Here is a 26,925-nt window from a genome sequence, read left to right as displayed (position 1 = left end):
CTCTCTTGTTGGCTGGTTGTCATGAATCTAGAAGTTACGGTCTGTTCCCACACTGTCCCGGAAACACCGCTGTCCTATCTTGGTGGGAGTCTTAGTTGATTGCTATTTACCGGTAGATTCGTACAACGTTAAAGACCTATAGCTTTTGTGTGCGATCTCAACCCGTTTTCTAATGATGTTTTAATTCTGTCGCAACTTTGTATAAATAACCGACTGTGATTAGCATTTATGAACAGAGACTATTTTCCATATATTCTGTTTCTTTTTGTCGCGTGATGACTGTCATCAATAACCAGACGTGCTCGAGCTAAATGGCTGTTGTTGTATGCGGCCTAGACGACAGCCCCCCCCCCCCCCCCCCCCCCCCACCATGAGGTTTTGTTAAGCGTTGCACCACTACAGTTCACTGCAGTAAAGTTTTACTGAATCAGCATTTTTTTGTGTTTAGGCAGAGATGGGGGAGCGGGGCCTTACATATAATTAACAATACCAGTGGCGTTTGTGTGCTGCGACTTCCTTACTGTATAATTAAGTGTTAAGGCTTGCGTTTAGGGCTGTTCTTATGCGAGACGCAGCAAGGAGTGCCTGGATACAGCCCTTAGCCGTGGTATATTGGCCATATACCACACACCCTCAGGGGCTCCCGAGTGGCACAGCAGTGCACTGCATCTCAGTGCTTGAGGCGTCACAACAGAAACCCTGGTTCGAATCCGGCTGTGATTGGGAATCCCACAGGGCAACGCACAATTGGCCGGCGGTAGGCCGTCATTGTAAATAAGAAATTGTTCTTAACTGACTTGCCTAGTTAAAGGTTAAATAAATATTTAAATAAATACACCACAAACCACCGAGGTGCCTTAATGCTATTAAAAACTGGTTACCAAAGTCATTATGGTGGCAGGTAGTCTAGTGTATTAGAGCGTTGGACTAGTAACCAGAAGGTTGTGAGTTCAAACCCCCGAGCTGACAAGGTACAAATATGTTAAAGTGATAATGCCCTGGAAGCGGTGTTTAGAGCACGGTTTTCCATCCCTCAACTTCATATCGGGCCTAACACCTGTGCCAATGCATCCTCCAAACACCGGCTTCTAGGGCGTTATCACTTAAATATGCCACGGCTGTCAGCCTCTCAGCATTCAGGGCTCGAACCACCTAGTTTATAATACACTAGAGATGGGGCTCTCTCCTTATAGTATAATACCACTAGAGATGGGGTCCTTATAGTATAATACCACTAGAGATGGGGTCCTTATAGTACCAGTAGAGATGGGGTGGGCCTTCCTTATAGTATGATACCACTAGAGATGGGGTGGGTTTTCCTTATAGTATAATACCAGTAGAGATGGGGTATAGCCTTCCTTATAGTATAATACCACTAGAGATGGGGTATAGTATAATACCAGTAGAGATGGGGTGGGCCTTCCTTATAGTATAATACATAATACCAGTATGTGGTCTGTCTCTGAATGAAACAGATGATACCTCTGTTCATATCTGTTACCAGTAGAGCTCTGCTGCCAACCCCAACGGGCCCCGGCGTTATTCATCCGGATAGGGTTGTTTTGTTCCATCAATAACGAGTGTACGGGCAGGGCTCGGCTGTCACTAAATTGATCACTAACATGTTTAAACTGAGCCATTTGCTCGTGCTCTGCTGCACATTCTAGTCATATCTGACTAGAACCACAACATGGCGTCAGAAGTGCTATAACTAAGTGCTATAACCAAATATTAAGATGAGAGATTATTTCACAGAATTTCCCTGGAGTTTTGTCTGAGTTTAGAGCGATGAAAAGTAGCTAACTGCTAACTGATCTCATGTCTCTTCATTGAGCAGCCCAAGTGGAGCTGTTGCTATGGTTACTCAGACTCCAAACCCCCATGAGCAGAAACCATGCAGAGCAATCTGCCTGCGCAGAGATCAAGTGACAGAGAGGAGATTTACTAACGGTGCCTTAAATTTGACAAAAGCAAATCGGGGTAGGGCCTGAACGTCACAGGCATGAGGTAGGGCTTAAATCAATGCCCCGGGCCTCCCGGGTGGCGCAGTGGTCTAAGGCACTGGATCAGAGTGCTAGCTGTGCCACCAGAGACTCTGGGTTCGAGCCCAGGCCCTGTCGCAGCCGGCTGCGACCGGGAGGTCCATGGGGCGACGAGCAATTGGCCTGGCGTCTTCCGGGTTAGGGAGGGTTTGGCCGGTAGGGATATCCTTGTCTCATCGCGCACTAGCGACTCCTGTGGCGGGCCGGGCGCAGTGCACGCTGACCAGGTCACCAGGTTAGGTGTTACGGCGTTCGGGTTGGATGCGCGCTGTGTTGGGTTGTGTTTCGGAGGACGCATGGCTTTCGACCTTCGTCTCTCCCGAGCCCGTACGGGAGTTGTAGCGATGAGACAAGATAGTAACTACTAACAATTGGACACCATTAATTTGGGGAGGAAAAAGGGGGTAAAATTAAGGGCTCTTGTTCCCAGGGACCGCCCTGATCCATATTTGATGATATCTCTAGTCATATCTCTTCTCAGGCCTGGTCCAGGTTCTACTGGATGTTTCTCTAGTGGCCAGTGCAGCTGCTCGTTAATTTAAATACATATTTTCTCTGGGGTGAGTAGAATTGAATGATGGTTAGTGGAAGGAGGGATGGATGAACGTTTATTGTTTTCTGTCTAGCCTTTTATTTTATTTTATTTATTTAACCAGGTAGGCAAGTTGAGAACAAGTTCTCATTTACAATTGCGACCTGGCCAAGATAAGGCAATACTGTATAAACAAGTCTATATACGATGTGAGCATATGAGGTGAGATAAGGGAGGTAAAGGCAATAATAGGCCATGGTGGCAAAGTAAATACAATATAGCAAGTAAAACACTGGAATGGTAGATTTGCAATGGAAGAATGTGCAAAGTAGAAATAAAATAATGGGGTGCAAAGGAGCAAAATAAATAAGTAAATAAAATAAATACAGTAGGGAAAGAGGTAGTTGTTTGGGCTAAATTATAGGTGGGCTATGTACAGGTGCAGTAATCTGTGAGCTGCTCTGACAGCTGGTGCTTAAAGCTAGTGAGGGAGATATGTGTTTCCAGTTTAAGGGATTTTTGTAGTTCGTTCCAGTCATTGGCAGCAGAGAACTGGAAGGAGAGACGGCCAAAGAAAGAATTGGTTTTGGGGGTGACCAGAGAGATATACCTGTTGGAGCTTGTGCTACAGGTGGGAGATGCTATGGTGACCAGCGAGCTGAGATAAGGGGGGATTTTACCTAGCTGGGTCTTGTAGATGACATGGAGCCAGTGGGTTTGGCGACAAGTATGAAGCGGGGGCAGCCAACGAGAGTGTACAGGTCGCAATGGTGGGTAGTATATGGGGCTTTGGTGACAAAACGGATTGCACTGTCATAGATTGCATCCAGTTTGTTGAGTAGAGTGTTGGATGCTATTTTATAAATGACATCGCCGAAGTCGAGGATTGGTAGGATGGTCAGTTTTACAAGGGTATGTTTGGCAGCATGAGTGAAGGATGCACTGTTGCGAAATAGGAAGCCAATTCTAGATTTAACTTTGGATTGGAGATGTTTGATGTGAGTCTGGAAGGAGAGTTTACTGTCTAACCAGACACCTAGGTACTTGTAGTTGTCCACGTATTCTAAGTCAGAGCCGTCCAGAGTAGTGATGTTGGACAGGCGGGCAGGTGCAGGCAGCGATCGGTTGAAGAGCATGCATTTAGTTTTACTTGTATTCAAGAGCAATTGGAGGCCACGGAAGGAGAGTTGTATGGCATTGAAGCTTGCCTGGAGGGTTGTTAACACAGTGTCCAAAGAAGGGCCAGAAGTATACAGAATGGTGTCGTCTGCGTAGAGGTGGATCAGAGACTCACCAGCAGCAAGAGCGACATCATTGATGTATACAGAGAAGAGAGTCGGTCCAATAATTGAACCCTGTGGCACCCCCTTAGAGACTGCCAGAGGTCCGGACAGCAGACCCTCCGATTTGACACACTGAACTCTATCAAAGAAGTAGTTGGTGAACCAGGTGAGGCAATCAATTGAGAAACCAAGGCTGTCGAGTCTGCCGATGAAGATGTGGTGATTGACAGAGTCGAAAGCCTTGGCCAGATCAATGAATACGGCTGCACAGTAATGTTTCTTATCGATGGCGGTTAAGATATCGTTTAGGACCTTGAGCGTGGCTGAGGTGCACCCATGACCAGCTCTGAAACCAGATTGCATAGCAGAGAAGGTGCGGTGAGATTCAAAATGGTCGGTAATCTGTTTGTTGACTTGGCTTTCGAAGACCTTCGAAAGGCAGGGTAGGATAGCTAAGTCATGACTCTCTTGTCAATTCTTACAACTGTTACATCAGCTGTTTGAAGGAAAATTCATTCACCTGCAGTCCTCATTTAATCCTATTGACATTGGCTGGTCAGACGGCAAGGATTTAGTCAGTTGTTGGTCAGGCAGTCTCATTGCACTGAGATGACTTACCAACTAAATAATGACTTACCAACTAAATAATGACTTACCAACTAAATCATAATTTACACACTATCACGGTCATCAACATTTCATGTTTTGATTTTGGAGTCTTCAGGAGGTTGTGTCAGGGCTGTCCGGGTACTGCAGTATGTTAGTCTACAGACTCCTGTTAGGACTGTGTGTGTCTGTGTTGTCAGACAGAAAGGAGAGCCTCACACTCTAGGAGCTCAGATGTAATAATAGAACAACCAACATTTCAACAGCCTTCCTCAGGGTATAATGACAAACACTGTGGGTTACTAGTTTCTAGAGTTTGAAAGGACACACACAGGTGTCTGTAATCATGGCCGGCTGTGGCTTGATATCATTGGTTGATTTACTGATATATAAATTGAACATATAACAAACATGAATGGATAGCATACGGTCATAGATACAATATGGCTACATTGGCTAAGGGATAGCATACAGTCATAGATACAATATGGCTACATAGGCTAATGGATAACAAACAGTCATAGATACAATAGGGCTACATAGGCTAATGGATAGCAAACGGTCATAGATACAATAGGGCTACATAGGCTAATGGATAGCATACGGTCATAGATACAATAGGGCTACATAGACTAATGGATAGCATACGGTCATAGATACAATGTGGCTACATAGACTAATGGATAGCATACGGTCATAGATGCAATGTGGCTAGATAAGCCTACAAACATTTACAATAGCAAAATCCACAATAATCACAAGAATGTCTTCAGATCAAAGTCTACGTTGAGACCGACGGGGGCAAGGTTCTTTAAATTAAAGATCCAGGCAGCCTCTCGTTTAACAATAAATTGTCGAGGTCACCCTCCTCTCCTAGGGAGGGTGACGTGTTCGATATCAATATAACGAATGTACCAAACGGTGGGGTTGGTCTTCAAGACAGGGGGCCAGTACTGGGTATGTTGTCTGTGTGTATGTCTCTGTTAGGTTGTCAACCTAATAATTGTGTTTGTTTTCAGATGTCCAGCTCGCCGCTGTCCAAGAAGCGTCGCGTGTCAGACTCAGAGACGAAGACGGGATCTCACTGCTCCTCCTCTAACTCTGTCAGAACTGAACTGTCTCACACACCCACCAACGTACGTACACACACACACACTGTTTGTCTTCTGTGTCTGTCACAACTGAACTGTCTCTCATACTGCTGGGTTAGTTTGACTGGTTCTCACTCCTGTTGTTCTCCAGGGCATGGCTAAGAATGGCAATGATGCTGAGATCGATGAAGGCCTGTACTCCAGACAGCTGTAAGTACCATATCTATAACCCTTGAATAACCCTTGAGCGTTGGTGACAAACTGCTGCAGGCAACAATTTAATGATGCATTTTTTGCCGATGTTTACTGATACTGGCCATATTCAACGGGTGTTGAGCGTTGGTAAATTCATCCGTTATTCTGCTCTCTGATACACTCAGACCAGAGTGCTCTGAAATCGGAGTAGATAGACAGAGAGAATTTACGAAAGCACCTGAATGTCCATTGAGAACGCACTATGACTGTACCGCTAAGCTAAGAATGACGGGAATAATCAAGTCAATAAACGTTGGGTAGTTAGTTAGCCTACAGCATATAGTTAATATACTGGCATACTGCTGTAATGATATGCTATGTGGTTCATAAGGACAGCGTAGCTAACATACCAGTACATACTGCTGTAATGATATGCTATGTGGTTCATAAGGACAGCGTAGCTAACTAACATACCAGTACATACTGCTGTAATGATATGCTATGTGGTTCATAAGGACAGCATAGCTAACTAACATACCAGTACATACTGCTGTAATGATATGCTATGTGGTTCATAAGGACAGTGTAGCTAACATACCAGTACAGACTGCTGTAATGATATGCTATGTGGTTCATAAGGACAGCATAGCTAACATACCAGTACATACTGCTGTAATGATATGCTATGTGGTTCATAAGGACAGCGTAGCTAACTAACATACCAGTACATACTGCTGTAATGATATGCTATGTGGTTCATAAGGACAGCGTAGCTAACTAACATACCAGTACATACTGCTGTAATGATATGCTATGTGGTTCATAAGGACAGTGTAGCTAACATACCAGTACATACTGCTGTAATGATATGCTATGTGGTTCATAAGGACAGCATAGCTAACATACTGCAGGCGCTACACAAAACGCAGAAATAAAATATAAATCATGCCTTACCTTTGACAAGCTTCTTTTGTTGGCACTCCAATATGTCCCATAAACATCACAAATGGTCCTTTGGTTCGATTAATTCCGCCCATATATATCCAAAATGTCCATTTATTTGGCGCGTTTGATCCAGGAAAAAACAGCTTCCAGATTGCGCAACGTCACTACAAAATATCTCAAAAGTTGCCTGTAAACTTTGCCAAAACATTTCAAACTACTTTTGTAATACAACTTTAGGTATTTTTAAACGTTAATAATCGATCAAATTGAAGACGGGTCTATCTAGAGGACGAGAGGAAACTAACGCTACTTTTCAAGTCTTGCGCAACTCTCAACAGTGTTACCCATTTCATGGATGGCCGTACTTCTTCATTGCACAAAGGAATAACCTCAACCAAATTCCAAAGACTGGTGACATCCAGTGGAAGCGGTAGGAACTGAAAACGAGTGCCTAAGAAATATCGTTTCCCAATGAGAACTCACTGAACAAACAGAGACCTAAACAAAAAAAATATATATATTCTCAACGGTTAGTCCTCGGGTTTTTCCTGCTACATAAGTTCTGTTATATTCACAGACATGATTCAAACAGGTTTAGAAAGAGTTTTTTTCTATCCAAATCTACTAATAATATGCATATCTTATATTCTTGGCATGAGTAGCAGGAAGTTGAAATTGGGCACGCTATTTATCCAAAAGTGAAAATGCTGCCCCCTATACCTTAAGAAGTTAAACAATGAATTTGTATTCGCTCTCGTTGGACTTCGGCTGCATATTTTCGTCAAATCTGAAAATGATGTGAAGCCACACCCATTTTCTGAAGAGTTGCATTATGGGCCCAAAAAGCACAGAAATAGTGTCCACTGCTTGTGTACTACATATTTTGGCAAATATTGTACGATGTCCGGAAACTTTTGTCATACTAACTATATCCATACTATATACTCAATTTACTTCACAAATAGTACTATTAGTGTGAGTATTTGAACACAGCTCTGGTCTCTCTCCGTAGAGCTCCAACGTCCTGGTCTCAGGGCTGAGAGGGCTGACGTAGTGTTGTAGAGGTGGTATGTAGTCTTATAAAGCCTGTATTCTCTCCTCCATAGCTACGTGTTGGGCCATGATGCTATGAAGCGCATGCAGAGCTCCAACGTCCTGGTCTCAGGGCTGACGTAGTGTTGTAGAGGTGTTATGTAGTCTTATAATGCCTGTATTCTCTCCTCCATAGCTACGTGTTAGGCCATGATGCTATGAAGCGCATGCAGAGCTCCAATGTCCTAGTCTCAGGGCTGAGAGGGCTGGGCGTGGAGATCGCTAAGAACATCATCCTGGGAGGAGTCAAGAGTGTTACCCTGCACGACCAGGGACAGGCCGAGTGGAGAGACCTCTCCTCACAGGTACGTGATGTGTGTTTGTGGAGCTTCTCTTTGGGCATTCTCAGGTCAAGATGATATTGTTTGGATCATGTTGTTAGTTTCCGTTTAGTTCCACCTGAGAGAAGAGGACCTGTCTCTGTAACGACCCTGTCTCTGTAACGACCCTGTCTCTGTAACGACCCTGTCTCTGTAACACCTCTGTGATAACCCTGTCTCTGTCACGACCCTGTCTTTGTCTCCAGTTCTACCTGAGAGAAGAGGATCTGGGAAAGAACAGGGCTGAGGTGTCTCAGACTCGCCTGGCTGAACTCAACAGCTACGTACCAGTAGTGGCCTACACTGAAGCCCTCACCGATGATTACCTGACTCAGTTTCAGGTAAAACTACATTAACCATCTACCCCCTTACCTAGTGAAACTACATTACTCTGAAGCCCTCACTGATGACTACCTGACTCTGTTCCAGGCAGGGTATAAACTACATTACCCATCAACCCCCATTGACTGGTTAAACTACATTACACTGGAGCCCTTACTGATGACTAGTGTTGCACGGTATACTGACTGTGGTACATTTTGCATACTAAAACTTGAAAAATGGAACCCTACTAGAATGTATTTTTAGGACTTCTGTCAAATGTGTCTGTGATCAAGCCTGTCCATCATCCCAGCCAACCTCTAGCCTGTACTGGGAGTCTGGGCTGTACCATGTTAGCTCCACTAACTCCCTGCTAGCCTGGGAGTCTGGGCTGTATCATGTTAGATCCACTAACTCCCTGCTAGCCTGTACTGGGAGTCTGGGCTGTACCATGTTAGCTCCACTAACTCCCTGCTAGCCTGGGAGTCTGGGCTGTATCATGTTAGATCCACTAACTCCCTGCTAGCCTGTACTGAGAGTCTGGACTGCATCATGTTAGCTCCACTAACTCCCTGCTAGCCTGGGAGTCTGGGCTGCATCATGTTAGCTCCACTAACTCACTGCTAGCCTGGGAGTCTGGGCTGCATCATGTTAGCTCCACTAACTCACTGCTAGCCTCGGAGTCTGGACTGCATCATGTTAGCTCCACTAACTCACTGCTAGCCTGTACTGAGAGTCTGGACTGCATCATGTTAGCTCCACTAACTCACTGCTAGCCTGTACTGAGAGTCTGGACTGCATCATGTTAGCTCCACTAACTCACTGCTAGCCTGTACTGAGAGTCTGGACTGCATCATGTTAGCTCCACTAACTCCCTGGGAGTCTGGGCTGCATCATGTTAGCTCCACTAACTCACTGCTAGCCTGGGAGTCTGGGCTGCATCATGTTAGCTCCACTAACTCACTGCTAGCCTGGGAGTCTGGGCTGCATCATGTTAGCTCCACTAACTCACTGCTAGCCTGTACTGGGAGTCTGGGCTGTATCATGTTAGCTCCACTAACTCACTGCTAGCCTGGGAGTCTGGGCTGCATCATGTTAGCTCCACTAACTCACTGCTAGCCTGTACTGGAAGTCTGGACTGCATCATGTTAGCTCCACTAACTCACTGCTAGCCTGGGAGTCTGGGCTGCATCATGTTAGCTCCACTAACTCACTGCTAGCCTGTACTGGAAGTCTGGACTGCATCATGTTAGCTCCACTAACTCACCGCTAGCCTGTACTGGGAGTCTGGGCTGCATCATGTTAGCTCCACTAACTCACTGCTAGCCTGTACTGGAAGTCTGGACTGCATCATGTTAGCTCCACTAACTCACTGGTAGCCTGGGAGTCTGGGCTGCATCATGTTAGCTCCACTTACCCACTGCTAACCTGGGAGTCTGGGCTGCATCATGTTAGCTCCACTTACCCACTGCTAACCTGGGAGTCTAGCCTGTATCATGTTAGCTCCACTAACTCACTGCTAGCCTGGGAGTCTGGACTGCATCATGTTAGCTCCACTAACTCCCTGCTAGCCTGGGAGTCTGGGCTGCATCATGTTAGCGCCACTAACTCACTGCTAGCCTGTACTGGAAGTCTGGACTGCATCATGTTAGCTCCACTAACTCACTGCTAGCCTGGGAGTCTGGGCTGCATCATGTTAGGTCCACTAACTCACTGCTAGCCTGGGAGTCTGGGCTGCATCATGTTAGCTCCACTAACTCACTGCTAGCCTGTCCTGGAAGTCTGGACTGCATCAAGTTAGCTCCACTAACTCACTGCTAGCCTGGGAGTCTAGCCTGTATCATGTTAGCTCCACTAACTGACTGCTAGCCTGGGAGTCTGGACTGCATCATGTTAGCTCCACTAACTCACTGCTAGCCTGGGAGTCTGGGCTGCATCATGTTAGCTCCACTAACTCACTGCTAGCCTTTACTGAGAGTCTGGACTGCATCATGTTAGCTCCACTAACTCACTGCTAGCCTGGGAGTCTGGACTGCATCATGTTAGCTCCACTAACTCACTGCTAGCCTGGGAGTCTGGGCTGCATCATGTTAGCTCCACTAACTCACTGCTAGCCTTTACTGAGAGTCTGGACTGCATCATGTTAGCTCCACTAACTCCCTGCTAGCCTGGGAGCCTGGGCTGCATCATGTTAGCTCCACTAACTCACTGCTAGCCTGGGAGTCTGGGCTGCATCATGTTAGCTCCACTAACTCACTGCTAGCCTGGGAGTCTGGGCTGCATCATGTTAGCTCCACTAACTTCCTGCTAGCCTGGGAGTCTGGGCTGCATCATGTTAGCTCCACTAACTCACTGCTAGCCTGGGAGTCTGGGCTGCATCATGTTAGCTCCACTAACTCACTGCTAGCCTGTACTGGAAGTCTGGACTGCATCATGTTAGCTCCACTAACTCACTGCTAGCCTGGGAGTCTGGGCTGCATCATGTTAGCTCCACTAACTTCCTGCTAGCCTGGGAGTCTGGGCTGCATCATGTTAGCTCCACTAACTCACTGCTAGCCTGGGAGTCTGGGCTGCATCATGTTAGCTCCACTAACTTCCTGCTAGCCTGGGAGTCTGGGCTGCATCATGTTAGCTCCACTAACTCACTGCTGGCCTGCACTGGGAGTCTGGACTGTGTCATGTTAGCGCCACAATCAGGCTGCACAGAAGTTAACACACTTGAACACCTCTTAAACTATATTATACTGGAGCCCTCACCGACGACTACCTGCCTCCGTTCCAGGTGAGGTTACCTGTTTAGATGCATTACACTGGTACAGGTAATGTCCAGGGGGTGTACTGTACATCAAGGGGTCTCACTACAGAAACAGGAGTTATCACACAGGAACCTGCAGGCGCTAGCTCGTCAGTTGGTGTTTGATGGACCTCGTTGCCACGGAGCAGTGAGTTGAATTGAGCAGCGACCTCTTTTTGACCGTTGCCATGACGACCTTCTGTTCACTCTAATCATGCTATATTCTCCCACCATATATGGTCGAGACGGATTTTGGACTTTGTTTTTAATGCAATTCTCTTCTGAATTAATATATATTTTTCATAATCACATTGAATGTGTGATAACGCGTCTCTGTGTTGTAGGTTGTGGTCCTGACCAACTCCCCTCTAGAAGAGCAGCAGCGTGTCGGAGACTTCTGTCACAGTAACGGCATCAAGCTGGTGATCGCTGACACACGGGGACTCTTCGGACAGCTCTTCTGTGACTTCGGAGAGGAGATGCTGGTGATCGATACCAACGGAGAGCAGCCTCTCTCTGCTATGATCTCCATGATCACCAAGGTTAGTACCTTTACTACAATTCAGGCTGTGGAGGTTTTTAAGTCTAAATAAGCTTTTTGTTGTACAATTTTAAAGGTCAAATACGCTGCTTTTCAGACAGAAATTAATGTCATGAATTCAGGGCTTGTGAAATTATACACATTTGAGACCCACTAATAATTGTATAATTTTATCAAAATACAGGGATGCAAACTAGTCACCTTACGGTGAAATTCGCCGTTTTGAATCCAAAATAGGTGACCTGCGTGATTCGTGTAGATCCAATGAGTAAAGTTTGGGAGGGTTGGATCACTACTGGCTGTAAGCGAACGAGTGATCCGCGTTTGGGGCAATACTCTGCTGTATCCAAGGCTCAGCCAATATACCGGCTGCTGTATCCAAGGCTCAGCCAATATATACCGGCTGCTGTATCCAAGGCTCAGCCGATATACCGGCTGCTGTATCCAAGGCTCAGCCGATATACCGGCTGCTGTATCCAAGGCTCAGCCGATATACCGGCTGCTGTATCCAAGGCTCAGCCGATATACCGGCTGCTGTATCCAAGGCTCAGCCGATATACCGGCTGCTGTATCCAAGGCTCAGCCGATATACCGGCTGCTGTATCCAAGGCTCAGCCGATATACCGGCTGCTGTATCCAAGGCTCAGCCGATATACCGGCTGCTGTATCCAAGGCTCAGCCGATATACCGGCTGCTGTATCCAAGGCTCAGCCGATATACCGGCTGCTGTATCCAAGGCTCAGCCAATATACCGGCTGCTGTATCCAAGGCTCAGCCGGAATGCAGCACCCGACTGCAGAGAGAAGAGACGACCAACTGACTAGTTACAGCATCTGGAAAGGCAGAGCAGCGCGTCCCCTGAACTGTAACGGAGGGTAGTCCACTACTGGAGCTGTTTGGTTAGTCCACTACTGGAGCTGTTTGGTTAGTCCACTACTGGAGCTGTTTGGTTAGTCCACTACTGGAGCTGTTTGGTTAGCCCACTACCGGAGCTGTTTGGTTAGCCCACTACCGGAGCTGTTTGGTTAGCCCACTACCGGAGCTGTTTGGTTAGTCCACTACTGGAGCTGTTTGGTTAGTCCACTACTGGAGCTGTTTGGTTAGCCCACTACCGGAGCTGTTTGGTTAGTCCACTACCGGAGCTGTTTGGTTAGTCCACTGCTGGAGCTGTTTGGTTAGTCCACTGCTGGAGCTGTTTGGTTAGTCCACTGCTGGAGCTGTTTGGTTAGTCCACTGCTGGAGCTGTTTGGTTAGTCCACTACTGGAGCTGTTTGGTTAGTCCACTACTGGAGCTGTTTGGTTAGTCCACTACTGGAGCTGTTTGGTTAGTCCACTACTGGAGCTGTAGATGCTGTGGTTTGATACCAGGAGCCCCTCTGATTAGTACCTCGCTACACCAGAACTCAGTCTGGAACTCGGCTAAACACTGGGACGGTTGTCAGTGTGTACCATTTCAGGATAAGAAAAGCAGTTTTGGAAACACTGACTGATATGCCGTTCAGCAGATGCTTTTATCCAAAGCGACTTAGTCATGCGTGCATCCATTTTACTTATGGGTGGCCCCGGGAATCGAACCCACTACCCCCTGGTGTTACAAGCGCCGTGCTCTACAAAGAGCAACGAAGGACCACTCATCATATGTGTGATACATACACCCCCTTCCCCAGTCTTCCTAGTACTCTTACATTTAAATTTTATCATGGAGTGGAGCTGGTAACCTCTGTTCCTGGCTTCCCATGCTGTGCAGATCTCATCCCTGCTTCTCACCCTGTTAGGATGCAGCAGGCGTGGTGACGTGTTTGGACGAGGCTCGCCACGGGTTTGAGAGTGGAGACTCTGTGATCTTCACTGAGGTGCAGGGCATGACGGAGCTCAACAGCTGCCAGCCAATAGAGATCAAGACCTTGGGTGAGTCCTATCCTGTAGCAATACTTAGTATCAGCCTAATCAACTGTGGTATTTTGTGATTTTTTTTTGTGTTATTTTGTACACAATGTTGCTGCTACCGTCTCTTTGACCCAAAAGAGCTTCTGTAAATCAGTACAGCGATTACTCACCTCGAACTGGACAAAGATTTGTTTTCTTTATTGAGTACGACGAGAAGGATATACTCCTTCCCCAGACCAGGCTCCATTCACAAAGCCGCAGGGCCAGCTGGATTACCAGGACGTGTACTCGGGGTATGCACGGAACAACTGGCAAGTGTCACTGATATTTTCAAACTCTCCCTGACGGAGTCTGTAATACCTACATGTTTCAAACAGACGACCGTAGTCCCTGTGCCCAAGAACACTAAGGTAACCTGCCTAGATGACTACCAACCCGTAGCACTCACGTCTGTAGCCATGAAATGCTTCGAAAGGCTGGTCATGACTCACATCAACACCATCATCCCGGAAATCCTAGGCCCCTTCAATTCGCATAGCGCCCCAACAGATCCACAGATGAAGCAATCTCGCACTCCATGCTGCCCTTTCCCACCTGGACGAAAGGAACACCTACGTGAGAATGTGAGACACCTCCCTCTGGATCCTGGACGTCCTGACGGGCCGCCCCCAGGTGGTGAGGGTAGTTAACAGCACATCTGCCATGCTGATCCTCAACACTGGAGCCCCTCAGGGGTGCGTGCTTAGTCCCCTCCTGTACTCTCTGTTCACCCGCGATTGCGTGGCCAAGCATGACTCCCAACACAACCATTAAGTTTGCAGACGACAACAGTGGTAGGCCAGATCACCGACAATGATGAGAGCCTACAGGGAGGAGGTCAGAGACCTGGCAGTGTGGTATCAGGACAACAACCTCTCCCTCCATGAGCAAGACAAAGGAGGTGATCGTGGACTACAGGAAAAGGGAGGTCTGAACAAATTGCATTTAGGGATTGGAAAAACATAATAGCACTGGAATGATCTCTTTAGACATATGCCACTTTGGAGAGGTTTAGGGACACTTGGAAACATCCCGTGACCACACCTGACACCACTTACTAAACCATCTGCCCATTTCTAGTTGTTAGGTCTAACAATCCCATTTATTTGACCAGGCTGCGAATCACAGTACTACTGGGACCAGGCTGCGAATCACAGTACTACTGGGACCAGGCTGCGAATCACAGTACTACTGGGACCAGGCTGTGAATCACAGTACTACTGGGACCAGGCTGTGTATCACAGTACTACTGGGACCAGGCTGCGAATCACAGTACTACTGGGACCAGGCTGCGAATCACAGTACTACTGGGACCAGGCTGCGAATCACAGTACTACTGGGACCAGGCTGCGAATCACGGTACTACTGGGACCAGGCTGCGTATCACGGTACTACTGGGACCAGGCTGTGAATCACGGTACTACTGGGACCAGGCTGTGTATCACGGTACTACTGGGACCAGGCTGTGTATCACGGTACTACTGGGACCAGGCTGTGTATCACGGTACTACTGGGACCAGGCTGTGTATCACGGTACTACTGGGACCAGGCTGTGTATCACGGTACTACTGGGACCAGGCTGTGTATCACGGTACTACTGGGACCAGGCTGCGAATCACGGTACTACTGGGACCAGGCTGTGTATCACAGTACTACTGGGACCAGGCTGCGAATCACGGTACTACTGGGACCAGGCTGTGTATCACAGTACTACTGGGACCAGGCTGTGTATCACGGTACTACTGGGACCAGGCTGTGTATCACGGTACTACTGGGACCAGGCTGTGTATCACGGTACTACTGGGACCAGGCTGTGTATCACGGTACTACTGGGACCAGGCTGTGTATCACGGTACTACTGGGACCAGGCTGTGTATCACGGTACTACTGGGACCAGGCTGTGTATCACGGTACTACTGGGACCAGGCTGTGTATCACGGTACTACTGGGACCAGGCTGTGTATCACGGTACTACTGGGACCAGGCTGTGTATCACGGTACTACTGGGACCAGGCTGTGTATCACGGTACTACTGGGACCAGGCTGCGTATCACGGTACTACTGGGACCAGGCTGCGTATCACGGTACTACTGGGACCAGGCTGCGAATCACGGTACTACTGGGACCAGGCTGCGAATCACGGTACTACTGGGACCAGGCTGCGAATCACGGTACTACTGGGACCAGGCTGTGTATCACGGTACTACTGGGACCAGGCTGTGTATCACGGTACTACTGGGACCAGGCTGTGTATCACGGTACTACTGGGACCAGGCTGTGTATCACGGTACTACTGGGACCAGGCTGTTTATCACGGTACTACTGGGACCAGGCTGTGTATCACGGTACTACTGGGACCAGGCTGTGTATCACGGTACTACTGGGACCAGGCTGTGTATCACGGTACTACTGGGACCAGGCTGTGTATCACGGTACTACTGGGACCAGGCTGTGTATCACGGTACTACTGGGACCAGGCTGTGAATCACGGTACTACTGGGACCAGGCTGTGTATCACGGTACTACTGGGACCAGGCTGCGAATCACGGTACTACTGGGACCAGGCTGCGAATCACGGTACTACTGGGACCAGGCTGTGTATCACGGTACTACTGGGACCAGGCTGTGTATCACAGTACTACTGGGACCAGGCTGTGAATCACAGTACTACTGGGACCAGGCTGTGTATCACAGTACTACTGGGACCAGGCTGTGTATCACGGTACTACTGGGACCAGGCTGCGAATCACGGTACTACTGGGACCAGGCTGCGAATCACGGTACTACTGGGACCAGGCTGCGAATCACGGTACTACTGGGACCAGGCTGTGTATCACAGTACTACTGGGACCAGGCTGTGTATCACGGTACTACTGGGACCAGGCTGTGTATCACGGTACTACTGGGACCAGGCTGCGAATCACGGTACTACTGGGACCAGGCTGCGAATCACGGTACTACTGGGACCAGGCTGCGAATCACGGTACTACTGGGACCAGGCTGTGTATCACAGTACTACTGGGACCAGGCTGTGTATCACGGTACTACTGGGACCAGGCTGTGTATCACGGTACTACTGGGACCAGGCTGTGTATCACAGTACTACTGGGACCAGGCTGTGTATCACAGTACTACTGGGACCAGGCTGTGTATCACGGTACTACTGGGACCAGGCTGTGTATCACGGTACTACTGGGACCAGGCTGTGTATCACGGTACTACTGGGACCAGGCTGTGTATCACAGTACTACTGGGACCAGGCTGTGTATCACAGTACTACTGGGACCAGGCTGTGTATCACGGTACTACTGGGACCAGGCTGTGTATCACGGTACTACTGGGACCAGGCTGTGTATCACGGTACTACTGGGACCAGGCTGTGTATCACAGTACTACTGGGACCAGGCTGTGTATCACAGTACTACTGGGACCAGGCTGTGTATCACGGTACTACTGGGACCAGGCTGTGTATCACGGTACTACTGGGACCAGGCTGTGTATCACGGTACTACTGGGACCAGGCTGTGTATCACAGTACTACTGGGACCAGGCTGTGTATCACGGTACTACTGGGACCAGGCTGCGAATCACGGTACTACTGGGACCAGGCTGTGTATCACGGTACTACTGGGACCAGGCTGCGAATCACAGTACTACTGGGACCAGGCTGTGAATCACAGTACTACTGGGACCAGGCTGTGTATCACAGTACTACTGGGACCAGGCTGCGAATCACGGTACTACTGGGACCAGGCTGCGAATCACGGTACTACTGGGACCAGGCTGCGAATCACGGTACTACTGGGACCAGGCTGTGAATCACAGTACTACTGGGACCAGGCTGTGAATCACAGTACTACTGGGACCAGGCTGTGTATCACAGTACTACTGGGACCAGGCTGTGTATCACAGTACTACTGGGACCAGGCTGTGTATCACAGTACTACTGGGACCAGGCTGTGTATCACAGTACTACTGGGACCAGGCTGTGTATCACAGTACTACTGGGACCAGGCTGTGTATCACGGTACTACTGGGACCAGGCTGTGTATCACGGTACTACTGGGACCAGGCTGTGTATCACAGTACTACTGGGACCAGGCTGTGTATCACGGTACTACTGGGACCAGGCTGTGTATCACAGTACTACTGGGACCAGGCTGTGTATCACGGTACTACTGGGACCAGGCTGTGTATCACAGTACTACTGGGACCAGGCTGCGTATCACGGTACTACTGGGACCAGGCTGTGTATCACGGTACTACTGGGACCAGGCTGTGTATCACAGTACTACTGGGACCAGGCTGTGTATCACAGTACTACTGGGACCAGGCTGTGTATCACAGTACTACTGGGACCAGGCTGTGTATCACAGTACTACTGGGACCAGGCTGTGTATCACAGTACTACTGGGACCAGGCTGTGTATCACGGTACTACTGGGACCAGGCTGTGTATCACGGTACTACTGGGACCAGGCTGTGTATCACGGTACTACTGGGACCAGGCTGTGTATCACGGTACTACTGGGACCAGGCTGTGTATCACAGTACTACTGGGACCAGGCTGTGTATCACGGTACTACTGGGACCAGGCTGTGTATCACGGTACTACTGGGACCAGGCTGCGTATCACGGTACTACTGGGACCAGGCTGTGTATCACGGTACTACTGGGACCAGGCTGTGTATCACAGTACTACTGGGACCAGGCTGTGTATCACAGTACTACTGGGACCAGGCTGCGAATCACAGTACTACTGGGACCAGGCTGTGAATCACAGTACTACTGGGACCAGGCTGTGTATCACAGTACTACTGGGACCAGGCTGTGTATCACAGTACTACTGGGACCAGGCTGCGAATCACGGTACTACTGGGACCAGGCTGTGTATCACGGTACTACTGGGACCAGGCTGTGTATCACAGTACTACTGGGACCAGGCTGTGTATCACAGTACTACTGGGACCAGGCTGTGTATCACAGTACTACTGGGACCAGGCTGTGTATCACGGTACTACTGGGACCAGGCTGTGTATCACGGTACTACTGGGACCAGGCTGTGTATCACGGTACTACTGGGACCAGGCTGTGTATCACGGTACTACTGGGACCAGGCTGTGTATCACGGTACTACTGGGACCAGGCTGCGTATCACGGTACTACTGGGACCAGGCTGCGTATCACGGTACTACTGGGACCAGGCTGTGTATCACGGTACTACTGGGACCAGGCTGTGTATCACAGTACTACTGGGACCAGGCTGTGTATCACGGTACTACTGGGACCAGGCTGTGTATCACAGTACTACTGGGACCAGGCTGCGAATCACGGTACTACTGGGACCAGGCTGCGAATCACGGTACTACTGGGACCAGGCTGCGTATCACAGTACTACTGGGACCAGGCTGTGTATCACAGTACTACTGGGACCAGGCTGTGTATCACGGTACTACTGGGACCAGGCTGTGAATCACGGTACTACTGGGACCAGGCTGTGTATCACAGTACTACTGGGACCAGGCTGTGTATCACGGTACTACTGGGACCAGGCTGTGAATCACGGTACTACTGGGACCAGGCTGTGTATCACGGTACTACTGGGACCAGGCTGTTTATCACGGTACTACTGGGACCAGGCTGCGAATCACGGTACTACTGGGACCAGGCTGTGTATCACGGTACTACTGGGACCAGGCTGTGAATCACAGTACTACTGGGACCAGGCTGTGTATCACGGTACTACTGGGACCAGGCTGTGAATCACAGTACTACTGGGACCAGGCTGTGTATCACGGTACTACTGGGACCAGGCTGTGTATCACGGTACTACTGGGACCATCCATGTATTTCCTATTCAATATTCTGGAAGAAGTCTTCTGAAGTCAGTACGTTCTCTCTTTCCGCCCCCCCCTCTCTCTCCGTCCCCCCCCTCTCTCTCTCCGCCCCCCCCCCCTCTCTCTCTCCGTCCCCCCCTCTCTCTCCGTCCCCCCCTCTCTCTCTCCGTCACCCCCTCTCTCTCTCCGTCCCCCCCTGTCTCTCTCCGTCCCCCCCTCTCTCTCTCCGTCCCCCCCTCTCTCTCTCCGTCCCCCCCTCTCTCTCTCCGTCCCCCTCTCTCTCTCTCCGTCCCCCCTTCTCTCTCTCCGTCCCCCCCTCTCTCTCTCCGTCCCCCCCTCTCTCTCTCCGTCACCCCCTCTCTCTCTCCGTCCCCCCCTGTCTCTCTCCGTCCCCCCCTGTCTCTCTCCGTCCCCCCCTGTCTCTCTCCGTCCCCCCCTCTCTCTCCGTCCCCCCCCTCTCTCTCTCCCCCCCCCCTCTCTCTCCGTCCCCCCCTCTCTCTCCGTCCCCCCCCTCTCTCTCTGTCCCCCCCTCTCTCTCTCCGTCCCCCCCTCTCTCTCTCCGTCCCCCCCTCTCTCTCTCCGTCCCCCTCTCTCTCTCTCCGTCCCCCTCTCTCCGTCCCCCCCTCTCTCTCTCCGTCCCCCCCTCTCTCTCTCCGTCCCCCCCTCTCTCTCTCCGTCCCCCCCTCTCTCTCTCCGTCCCCCCCTCTCTCTCTCCGTCCCCCCCTCTCTCTCTCCGTCCCCCCCTCTCTCTCTCCGTCCCCCCCTCTCTCTCTCTCTCTCTCCGTCCCCCTCTCTCTCTCTCCGTCCAGGCCCCTACACCTTCAGTATCTGTGACACCACAGGTTTCTCCGACTACGTCAGGGGAGGCATCGTCTCTCAGGTCAAGATGCCCCAGAAGGTGGCCTTCGTAAGTACCAGACATTTGTCCGCATGTCATGGTGTCAAGTTCATGTAGAGGGTGGAATGTGTTGGTTCTCGTTAAACCGTTCTGTTACTGTGATGTGGCAGACAGTTTACTGTCATTAGACCAATGTTTAATGTAGTGGGTACAAGCCTGGTAAAATGTGCAGGTTGCGTAACAGATCAATGGGGGAAAATGTCATTTCTGACTAACCACGACGTGTAGATTTCACCAGTAAAGTAATCTCCAACAGTGCATAGTTCACTATTACTTGCTGGAAGAAAGGTTGAGTTAATTCACGTCTCGCCTTCTCTCTCTCTCTGTAGAAATCCTTCACCACTTCCATGACAGAGCCAGAGTTTGTGGTGACAGACTTTGCTAAGTTTGAGCGACCAGGACAGCTTCACCTGGGCTTCCAGGCTCTACACAGCTACCAGAGGAAACACAGCAGGCTGCCCAAGCCCTGGTGCCAGGTACATACACACACCTGTATACACACACACACCTGTACCTGGGCTTCCCGGCTCTACACAGCTACCAGAGGAAACACAGCAGGCTTCCCAAGCCCTGGTGCCAGGTACATACACACACCTGTATACAGACACACACACACACACACACCTGTACATGGGCTTCCCGGCTCTACACAGCTACCAGAGGAAACAGCAGGCTGCCCAAGCCCTGGTGCCAGGTACATACAGTGCCTTGCGAAAGTATTCGGCCCCCTTGAACTTTGCGACCTTTTGCCACATTTCAGGCTTCAAACATAAAGATATAAAACTGTATTTTTTTGTGAAGAATCAACAACAAGTGGGACACAATCATGAAGTGGAACGACATTTATTGGATATTTCAAACTTTTTTAACAAATCAGAAACTGAAAAATTGGGCGTGCAAAATTATTCAGCCCCCTTAAGTTAATACTTTGTAGCGCCACCTTTTGCTTCCCAAGCCCTGGTGCCAGGTACATACACACACCTGTATACACACACACACACACACACCTGTACCTGGGCTTCCATGCTCTACACAGCTACCAGAGGAAACACAGCAGGCTGCCCAAGCCCTGGTGCCAGGTACACACAGACACACACACACACACACACACACATAATGATAATCCCATCAATCAAATCTTGTGAACAAGAATGAATAAATGTGTTCTACTTAGTTTCAACGTGGCTACTGGAATGAATGTCTTACCCACCAACGTGGCTACTGGAATGAATGTCTTACCCACCAACGTGGCTATTGGAATGAATGTCTTACCCACCAACGTGGCTGCTGGAATGAATGTCTTACCCACCAACATGGCTGCTGGAATGAATGTCTTACCCACCAACGTGGCTGCTGGAATGAATGTCTTACCCACCAACGTGGCTGCTGGAATGAATGTCTTACCCACCAACGTGGCTACTGGAATGAATGTCTTACCCACCAACGTGGCTATTGGAATGAATGTCTTACCCACCAACGTGGCTGCTGGAATGAATGTCTTACCCACCAACATGGCTGCTGGAATGAATGTCTTACCCACCAACGTGGCTGCTGGAATGAATGTCTTACCCACCAACGTGGCTGCTGGAATGAATGTCTTACCCACCAACGTGGCTGCTGGAATGAATGTCTTACCCACCAACGTGGCTGCTGGAATGAATGTCTTACCCACCAACGTGGCTACTGGAATGAATGTCTTACCCACCAACGTGGCTACTGGAATGAAGGTCTTACCCACCAACGTGGCTACTGGAATGAAGGTCTTACCCACCAACGTGGCTACTGGAATGAAGGTCTTACCCACCAACGTGGCTACTGGAATGAAGGTCTTACCCACCAACGTGGCTACTGGAATGAAGGTCTTACCCACCAACGTGGCTACTGGAATGAATGTCTTACCCACCAACGTGGCTGCTGGAATGAATGTCTTACCCACCAACGTGGCTACTGGAATGAATGTCTTACCCACCAACGTGGCTGCTTGAATGAATGTCTTACCCACCAACGTGGCTACTGGAATGAATGTCTTACCCACCAACGTGGCTACTGGAATGAATGTCTTACCCACCAACGTGGCTACTGGAATGAATGTCTTACCCACCAACGTGGCTGCTGGAATGAATGTCTTACCCACCAACGTGGCTGCTTGAATGAATGTCTTACCCACCAACGTGGCTGCTTGAATGAATGTCTTACCCACCAACGTGGCTGCTGGAATGAATGTCTTACCCACCAACGTGGCTACTGGAATGAATGTCTTACCCACCAACGTGGCTACTGGAATGAATGTCTTACCCACCAACGTGGCTACTGGAATGAATGTCTTACCCACCCATGCCTAAACCAGCAGGTGGCAGGTGTTCATTTTAGGCCCTGCCTCTATAGATGAGAGACTGCCCAACACACCACCTGGTGATATGTTGGGCACTTACTGACCGCAAGAAATATGTTATGAAATGTATATTTTTCTAAAATATAGATTTAAGGAAGTACGGTACTATAAGGCACCACATTACTACAATAACAAACACTCAAGTAGGATGGTCTTGTAAGTATAAAAGCAAAGGTCATGTTAATAATTTTAAAAAGATGGAAAATGTTGTGGAGTGGGATTCCTGTGGTGTGTGAAGAATCCTCATATGTTAACTTATATGCGGTACAAATCACATTATTCTGTAGGCATTATTCTGGAAGCACCTCTAACAGTGAATCAGGCTGTTTGAGAAGGTTTGAATCCTAAGCAACCTGCCTACACATAGTTTGAAGTACAATATACCAACATAGCTACTGTAGTAGGTCAAAGCTGTGTGCTGTAAAACCTTGGTGGAGCATGGGTGGAGTAGGCGTTGTGGTTCTCGTGAATTTCCAAGTTTTTTTTTTCTGTGTGCTTTTACCTCGTGTCGGAGGAAACACTGTCCAGCTGGCGACCGGGTTCAGCCTGCAGGCACCCGGCCCGCCACAAGGAGTCACTAAAGCTCAGTGGGACAAGGTCATCCCGGCTGGCCAAACCCCTCCCAACCCGAAGGCAGGTTTATGCCCATAAAAGGGTCAGTTTGTTCTGACATGTCTATCTGAGAGAGAGAGAAATAAGATCAGGAAATGTTATTTTATTTTTTAAACATGTATTTAACCCCTTATTTTGGCCCTAATGTCTCCGGTTGGAGATAGGATCGATTTCATTTTTTCAGTCTTGTGAGGCATGTGGGTGTCCTTTAGCAAAACAACCAACGTACGTGTTCATGAATCTCACCTTTCCACAGAGTGGGCATAATAGTGTGTAGCCCAAACTGTTAGACAGAAGTTGGCAAATCGCCTATACAAACTTGCAAGTCCTAAGATGCTTATGGGGGGGGGGGTAGAGCAGAGCAAAACGGAGTACACCGTCGTGTCAATGAGTCTGATCTTTACATAAAGGGTCATTATAGTTTGTAGGCCAAACCATTCGGACGCTACAGATTATTTTGTAAGTGGGCCGATTTCCAGGATGTCTCATCATCAAATCAAATTTATTTATATAGCCCTTCGTACATCAGCTGATATCTCAAAGTGCTGTACAGAAACCCAGCCTAAAACCCCAAACAGAAAGCAATGCAGGTGTAGAAGCACGGTGGCTAGGAAAAACTCCCTAGAAAGGCCAAAACCTAGGAAGAAACCTAGAGAGGAACCAGGCTATGAGGGGTGGCCAGTCCTCTTCTGGCTGTGCCGGGTGGAGATTATAACAGAACATGGCCAAGATGTTCAAATGTTCATAAATGACCAGCATGGCCGAATAATAATAAGGCAGAAGAGTTGAAACTGGAGCAGCAGCACAGTCAGGTGGACTGGGGACAGCAAGGAGTCATCATGTCAGGTAGTCCTGGGGCATGGTCCTAGGGCTCAGGTCCTCCGAGAGAGAGAAAGAAAGAGAGAAGGAGAGAAATAGAGAACGCACACTTAGATTCACACAGGACACCGAATAGGACAGGAGAAGTACTCCAGATATAACAAACTGACCCTAGCCCCCCGACACGTAAACTACTGCAGCATAAATACTGGAGGCTGAGACAGGATGGGTCAGGAGACACTGTGGTCCCATCCAATGACACCCCCGGACAGAGCCAAACAGGAAGGATATAACCCCACCCACTTTGCCAAAGCACAGCCCCCACACCACTAGAGGGATATCTTCAACTACCAACTTACCATCCTGAGACAAGGCTGAGTATAGCCCACAAAGACCTCCGCCACGGCACAACCCGGGGGGGGGGGCGCCAACCCAGACAGGATGACCACATCAGTGAATCAACCCACTCAGGTCTCATGGTCTGACAAACACCGCTCGGTCACCTTTCACCTTTCTGTCACCGCGACGACGGCGGATGCGGTGCGTTGACATGCAACCAGTACAAGCTCTGTCAGTACTCTGACAGTACTCTGCCAGTACTCTGCCAGTACTCCAATGCAAAAAACACATATTTCTAGTTTAAATTGACAGATTTTTTCATTATGCTATTTCGGTTTCCGCGGGGGTGTGGACATTGACCTCTGGGTTAAGTCCACTTGAATCAGTGTAGATGGTGAGAAGACAGGTTAAAGAAGGATTTTTAAGCCTCGAGAAAATTACAGTGGCTTGCGAAAGTATTCACCCCCTTGGCATTTTTCCTGTTTTGTTGCCCTACAACCTGGTATTAAAATGGATTTTGGGGGGGTTTGCCTACCCCTTTGAAGATGCCAAATATTTTTTATTGTGAAACAAACAAAAAAATAAGACAAAAAAACAGAACTTGAGCGTGCATAACTATTCACCCCCAAAGGTCAACACTTTGTCGAGCCAGCTTTTGCAGCAATTACAGCTGCAAGTCTCTTGGGGCATGTCTCTTTAAGATTGGCACATCTAGCAACTGGGATGTTTGCCCATTCTTCAAGGCAAAACTGCTCCTTCAAGTTGGATGGGTTCCGCTGGTGTACAGCAATCTTTAAGTAATACCACAGATTCTCAATTGGATTAAGGTCTGGGCTTTGACTAGCCCATTCCAAGACATTTAAATGTTTCCCCTTAAACCACTCGAGTGTTGCTTTAGCAGTATGCTTAGGACCATTGTCCTGCTGGAAGGTGAACCTCCATCCCAGTCTCAAATCTCTGGAAGACTGGAACCGGTTTCCCTCAAGAATGTCCCTTTATTTAGCGCCATCCTTCAATTCTGACCAGTTTCCCTGCACATGAAAAACATGCTGCCACCACCATGCTTCACTGTGGGGATGGTGATCTCGGGGTGATGAGAGATGTTGGGTTTGCGCCAGACATAGCATTTTCCTTAATGGCCAAAAAAATCAATTTTTGTCTCAACTGACCAGAGTACCTTCTCCCACATGCCTTTTGGCAAACACCAAATGTGTTTCTTTTATTTTTTTTCTTTAAGCAGTGGCTTTTATCTGGCCACTCTTCCGTGAAGCCCAGCTCTGTGGAGTGTACGGCTTAAAGTGGTCCCATGGACAGATACTCCAATCTGTGGAGCTTTGCAGCTCCTTCTGGGTTATCTTTGGTCTCTTTGTTGCCTCTCTGTTTAATGTCCTCCCTGCCTGGTGTGAGTTTTGGTGGGCGGCCCTCTCTTGGCAGGTTTGTTGTGGTGCCATATTCTTTCAAAAAATGTTATACTTGATTTAATGGTGCTCCGTGGGATGTTCAAAGTTTCTGATATTTTTTTATAACCCAACCCTGATCTGTACTTCTCCACAACTTTGTCCCTGACCTGTTTGGAGAGCTCCTTGGTCTTCATGGTGCCGCTTGCTTGGTGGTGCCCCTTGTTTAGTGGTGTTGCAGACTGGGGCCTTTCAGAACAGGTATATATGTGACTTCTGAAGGTAATTGGTTGCACCACTGTGAGACATGGATTGTGTATGTGTGCCATTTAGAGGGTGAATGGGTAAGACCAAAGATGTAAGGGCCTTTGAACAGGGTATGATAGTAGTTGCCAGGTGAACCAGTTTGTGTCAAGAACTGCAACGCTGCTGGGTTTTTCACACTCAAGTTTCCAGTGTGCATCAAGAATGGCCCACCACCCAAATGACACCCAGCCATCTTGACACAACTGTTGGAAGCATTGTAGTCAACATGGGCCAGCATCCCTGTGGAATGCTTTCTGCACCTTGTAGTCATGCCTATCAATGTAATGCTTTGTGGTGTGTTCCAGGCTGATGGAGAGGAGTTGGTGTCCCTGGCTAAAGAGGTTAACTCCAGCCAGACGGGGTCAGCTAAGGTGGACGAGCTGGATGACAAGCTCATTAAGAAACTGGCCTTTGTCTCCGCCGGCGACCTGGCACCAATCAACGCTTTCATTGGTGGACTGGCCGCACAGGAAGTAATGAAGGTAAGGAGCGGCTCACCTTCCTGTCTACTCAAAACTGTCTTTCTGCTCAATATGGTTATACTGTGTGTGTGTGTGTGCTTGTGTCCGCTGTATTTTTTATTTACCGGACTCATATGCATTGGGTGCGTAACCTGATTAGGGTGTCCACCCATGGTG

At 48.8% G+C, this 26,925-nt stretch overlaps 1 protein-coding gene across 6 annotated transcripts in view; it reads left to right on the top strand.

The window, feature by feature from the left end:
• Positions 1–26,925, top strand: part of LOC110514470 (ubiquitin-like modifier-activating enzyme 1) — a 68,976-nt gene that overhangs the window by 19,769 nt on the left and 22,282 nt on the right. For 4 of the 6 annotated variants that reach the window (XM_036947831.1, XM_036947829.1, XM_036947832.1 and 1 more), the window contains exons 2-10: positions 5,483–5,599; positions 5,706–5,764; positions 7,923–8,091; positions 8,313–8,447; positions 11,566–11,763; positions 13,538–13,670; positions 20,334–20,431; positions 20,752–20,898; positions 26,593–26,769. In XM_036947831.1, coding sequence (XP_036803726.1) covers positions 5,483–5,599; positions 5,706–5,764; positions 7,923–8,091; positions 8,313–8,447; positions 11,566–11,763; positions 13,538–13,670; positions 20,334–20,431; positions 20,752–20,898; positions 26,593–26,769 — 1,233 coding nt within the window. Of the gene's footprint in view, positions 1–5,482; positions 5,600–5,705; positions 5,765–7,800; positions 7,867–7,922; positions 8,092–8,312; positions 8,448–11,058; positions 11,210–11,565; positions 11,764–13,537; positions 13,671–20,333; positions 20,432–20,751; positions 20,899–26,592; positions 26,770–26,925 lie in introns of those variants that run through there. The other 2 variants (XM_036947830.1, XM_036947834.1) reach the window with 2 other exon arrangements.

This window comes from Oncorhynchus mykiss, chromosome 16 (genome assembly GCF_013265735.2).
Source record: "Oncorhynchus mykiss isolate Arlee chromosome 16, USDA_OmykA_1.1, whole genome shotgun sequence".
Lineage (NCBI taxonomy): Eukaryota > Metazoa > Chordata > Actinopteri > Salmoniformes > Salmonidae > Oncorhynchus > Oncorhynchus mykiss.
The sequence above is the reverse complement of the archived record's forward strand: the minus strand, read 5'-3'. Positions and strand labels throughout refer to the sequence as shown.